Source organism: Helianthus annuus, chromosome 14 (genome assembly GCF_002127325.2).
Source record: "Helianthus annuus cultivar XRQ/B chromosome 14, HanXRQr2.0-SUNRISE, whole genome shotgun sequence".
Classification (NCBI taxonomy): Eukaryota; Viridiplantae; Streptophyta; class Magnoliopsida; order Asterales; family Asteraceae; genus Helianthus; species Helianthus annuus.
Window position 1 is genome coordinate 112,928,451 of NC_035446.2, and position 4,989 is coordinate 112,933,439.

The 4,989-nt window shown below is 38.2% G+C and overlaps 1 protein-coding gene across 1 annotated transcript; it reads left to right on the forward strand.

Annotated features, from left to right (window-relative positions):
- Positions 1-576: 576 nt before the first annotated feature.
- Positions 577-3,002, forward strand: LOC110907167 (protein FAR1-RELATED SEQUENCE 12-like). The gene is made up of 5 exons (XM_022152189.1): positions 577-610; positions 1,515-1,687; positions 1,753-2,189; positions 2,420-2,642; positions 2,778-3,002. The coding sequence occupies exons 1-5, from the start codon at positions 577-579 to the stop codon at positions 3,000-3,002; spliced, it is 1,092 nt and encodes a 363-aa protein (XP_022007881.1).
- Positions 3,003-4,989: the final 1,987 nt, after the last annotated feature.

Consider the following 4,989-nt stretch of genomic DNA (forward strand, 5'->3'; position numbering starts at 1 on the left):
AAAAAAGAAATATGAAAGGACAAAAAAACCCCTCCGCCCTTCTCTAAGCGGCGTGACACGTGTTGGGCCAGGAAGCGTTCTCACCGTTCTCACACTTTTGAGCGTTTTGTCTTGATCCCGTTTCTATATATATATATATATATATATATATATATATAGTAGGAGTTGTGTGGAAAGTCCAATTTTCCTAGAAAGTCTAGGAAGCAATAGTATATTGACATGTGGCATGGATGTATTTTAACTAGAAGGGCAAACATGTAATTGCATATATTTTTTTTTTATTTTTGGTAATTATCTCAAATAACTATATTTTTGCATGTTCGTATGTGTAACCGATTATATGCATGATATGCGGGATTATAGTTTTTTTTTTAAATCCAAATCTATTCCAAATTCCACGAACACGAAACACACACATACACACACACACACACACACACACACACATATATATATATATATATATATATATATATATATATATATATATATATATATATATATATATATATATTTCGATCATTCTATTCTTCACCAGCATCGTTCTTATTCTATATTATTTCAGTCTGAAAAATCATGGCTTCGAACACCCTTGCTGATGGTGGAGATGGTAATTACAATTACTTTTGTAGGCTTTTGTGTTGTTTTATTATCATGTTTATGCAAATTCGTTAGTTTGTTCTTGATGCTGTGTTTTAACAACAGAGGTGTTGAGGTTTAGTGTTCAGTGATTCTATAAGATGACCGATGTTTTTCTAATCTGAAGATTAATTTTTTTTCCTTAAGATATTTCATGGTGTGTTTTAAAATCCATACTTGTAATTTATGTGCAAAAACCATCATGTATGTTATTGGTGCTGTGTTTTAACAGTCATACAGATTCAGGTTGTTTGTGTTTTAACCGTAATGTGTTTAACAAGTTATGTGTTTTAACAGATCTTGAGGTTGTAGTCAACGGTTTATATAAATCCATTGAATGGTGTGTTTAAATAGTGTTGTGTTTTAACAGTTATTGAGGCTGAAGCCAATTTTTTTTATAGTTCCATATTGAATGGTGTGTTTTAACAGTAATGTGTTTTACTAGTTATGTGTTTTGTTATAGTTTCTTCTTGAATGATGTGTTTTACCAATTATGTGTTTCAACAGATGTTGAGGTTGTGCCAAACCATCATCTTGTTATTGGTGTTGTGTTTTAACAGTCATACATGTTCAGGTTGTTTTTGTTCATTGATTCATACAAGTGGGCTGATGGTTTGTAGTATCATGGTCACCCTTTTCTTACATATTTGAATGGTGTGTTTTAACTTCCATAGTTGTAGTTTTTTGTTCTGTTTATTTAAACTCTTTCTGAGAAAAAATCAGTTTGTTATATGTGATGTGTTTTAACAGTTATTGAGTTTGAAGTAAATGTTTTTTTATAGTTTCACCTTGTATCATTGAATCGGTGTTTTTTAAATTGCATTATTTTTGTTTAGAAATGTGTTTTATACACTTTTTTTTGTCATGTGTTGTAGATGCACCTAATTACCAATTACATGGTGTTGAACAAGTCTCTCCAAACACTGGAACAAAGAGATATATTCCAGATTCACCCTCTTCGTTGACGCCAGCAGAGGGAATGTTATTCGACACAGTTGATGACGCGTATAACTTTTATAAAACTTACGCAGAAGCGGGAGGTTGGATTGTAAGGAAGGGCACACAGCACGAGAACCGTGGTATTGTTATAAACAAGTACTTTTTTGTTCAAAGGAGGGTCAAAAAGACTTTCGACCGGTCGATACCTTAGTCGAACAGCCGTCTGATAGGTGGGTATGTAGGGTACCATCCAAAAGGACCGGATGCCAAGCTGCGATCAGAATAAAGCTTACCGATGCTAAGAAGTATTTGCTGTATCATTTTATAGAGGCGCACAACCATGATTTTGTGCATCAAGAAGATTTACATCTTCTCAAGGAAAACAGGGGTATTAATCGTGCTCACGAAGAGATGATAAACAAGATGTCACATCTCAACATTGGTCCTGTTCGTGCATTTAACATTATGAAGGAAGTGTATGGTGGGTTCGACAAAGTCGGTGCGACCAAAGTCGATTTTAAAAATTTCAAGAAAGAATTAAATCTTTTTATCGGAGAATTTGATGCGGAAGCGACTGATGAGGAAAAAGGAGTTTTTACCGAACTTCTCTTGTGAATATGAAACGACAGACGAAGGTGTGTTGAAGTGCATTTTTTGGGCCGACGAGGATATGAAGAGAAATTATTATATGTTTGGGGACGTTATATCATTTGATGCTACCTACAAGCGTAACAAGTAACGATGCGTTTAATTTTTTTATATATTCAATGTGTTTTAAAACTTACTGTGTTATAAATTCATCATGATCTTTTTGTCATCGCTGATTGTGTGTTTTTTTAAGGTATAACATGATGTTTGTCCCTTTCACTGGGATTGATAATCATAGTAGGAACGTGACACTTGGTGCTGTAATTCTTGGTTCTGAAACGGCAGAGACGTATAGCTGGTTACTTAGGGCGATCAAGAACGCATATGGGTACGCGCCTCCCGTAATCGTTACTGACCAGGACGCTGCGATGAAAAAGGCTATAGCGGATGTTTGGCCTGAGTCGAGGCATCGTATAGTATGTGGCATATCATGGATAAACTCACTACAAAGGTCTGGTTTTTATATGGCAGGGTTTTATTTTTTTTATATGTGTGATTTTTACTGTGTTTTAATATTTTTTTTTGTCATTCATGATACAATGTTCCCTTAGGTCGGGGCTGCCCTATGTTCAAATACAGATTTTAGGAAAAGATTGTCTGCAGTTGTTTGGACTGATTCTCTATTGCCCGAAGTGTTTGAGGCTGAATGGGCAGCTATTATTCATGATTTCGGTTTAACCGACCATGAATGGCTGACGTATATATACGGGCTACGTGAATCAACCAGCTTACTATCGCGAAGAAGAAATGTCTGGTCTTATGCGGACATCATCTAGGTCCGAAAGCGAGAATCACTTTTTTTTGGCAAGATTAGCAATCCAAAGTGCACGTTGGTTGAATTTCTTAGCCACTTCGATACGACTATTGAAGCGCAAAGGCACGAGCATCGGAAAAACGATCATGACACTCGATACACCAACCCTGGAGAGTGGAGTGATTTTGTTCTCGAGAAGCAAGCAGCTCAGATATATACCAGAACTTTATTTTTGGATGTTCAACTCGAGATTCAACACGCTATTCATCGTTGTACTAGTGTCAGATTAGATCACGTCGGTGATTTCATTAAGTTTTTTATAAAGGATCTCGATCAGCCATGTTCTTCGTTCTTCGAGGTTATTTTTTGTTTTACTTTATGTGTTGTCACACCCCCAAAATCCACCTGCGGATAACACCCGCTTCGAGGGCGTGACTGACCAGGATCCAGCCACCAATTATACTGACTAATTAAGTTGATAACAAAAGTAATACTTACTAACCATAAGATTAGCAAATATCAAGTTCACAGTTTAAGGTTTCAAGTTTAAACAGTAATAAGTAGCGGAAGCATAAATAAACAGTTTTAAACAATGTTCATAAGGTAAGCATGATAAATGCCCAACACACGGGCAGACGACCACTACACATCCCAAGCCGCTGCTCCAGTCACTGGCCACCTGCAAAGCATGCAGTAAGGGGTCAACAATAATGCTGAGTGAGTTCACTTGTTGTCCAGTTTTAATTACCAAAAACTTGTTTCGCCAGTTAATTTATCCGTTTATACATGCCATGGGGAGCTACCCCAAAAGTTAGCGACTAAACCGTTTCTCCAATACCGAACACTAGGTAACCGTTTGCGTTTCCGCAGGATGCCCCGATGTCAATGTTCTATCATCATTGACGGATGCCTGAGTACATTAGTTCACGACCGATCCCATACCATGGCACGGTGTGAGGCTGGTAAGACCTAAATAGTGCTATCAACTAATAACCCGTTCGCCTGGCACCGGCGACTAATCGGTATTATGTAGTAGGGACTTGAGTGATAGAGTTGCGTTTAGTGCCGTTGGTTGCATTCCGTATAAACAGTAATTAACTACAAAGGTTTCCCAATACAAGGGAAGATAAAGTAAGTTTGTTCCTAATAACTAGGGAAGGAATGTAGACGGTATCCCCTTTACAAGGGGATAGGGTTGTTTTAGTCTCGTGTCCCAAACCACCGGGACGCATGCTTTTAAGTTGTGAACTCACCTTGGGTTGCTCGGTATGATACGTTACTTGGTTAAGTATGTTGGTCACCACGTCCTAACATGGTTACCAAGTATGGGTCAAGTCGGGTACAAGTAAACACATAGCGAACACGTATGGCAATACACAAAGCAGTCACGTATAACATGCAATACACAAACCGTTGGGGTATTGGGCCTAAACAGTAACAGTTACACAAGCAGTCCAGTTAACAGATAATCCAACAAGTTCTTTGGCCCAATAACAGCCCAGTCGAGACAAGGGTGACTCGCAACCAAGGTTGCGACTCGCAACCGAGGTCTCGGTTCATCACGTTTTGGGTTACGAGTCGCAACCAGAGGTTACGACTCGCAACTAGCGGTTCCGACAAGGCAACAGTGGTTACGACTCGCAACCGGACTCGATACGCGGTGATTACGACTCGCAACCGGGAGGTCTCGACAAATCCTGCTGTGGTCTCGAGTCGCAACCAAGGGTTCCGACTCGCAACCGTGATTACGTGCACATGAAGACCTTCTAGAACCTGCAAACTGTACTAACCAATAGAATTGCAATTTCATGTAAATTGTGTACTATATCCACTAACATGTCTGTTTGTCTATAATGTGCACAAAACAGATCAAAAACCATAATATTTGAATGTTCATAACATCTACATACATGTTCTTCATTTATTCAAACAATGTTCAAACAATATTCAAAACCACATTCATCATTTATAACCCAAAATCATGCATAAAGTCCCCGACCCGAGCCCTT

Bases quoted from the DNA above. Each gene is read 5' to 3' on its own strand.
- LOC110907167 (XM_022152189.1), top strand. From the start codon at position 577: ATGGCTTCGAACACCCTTGCTGATGGTGGAGATG. The intron at 611-1,514 runs GTAATTACAATT...CATGTGTTGTAG, and splicing joins CCTTGCTGATGGTGGAGATG to ATGCACCTAATTACCAATTA. The intron at 2,190-2,419 runs GTGAATATGAAA...TGTTTTTTTAAG, and splicing joins GTTTTTACCGAACTTCTCTT to GTATAACATGATGTTTGTCC.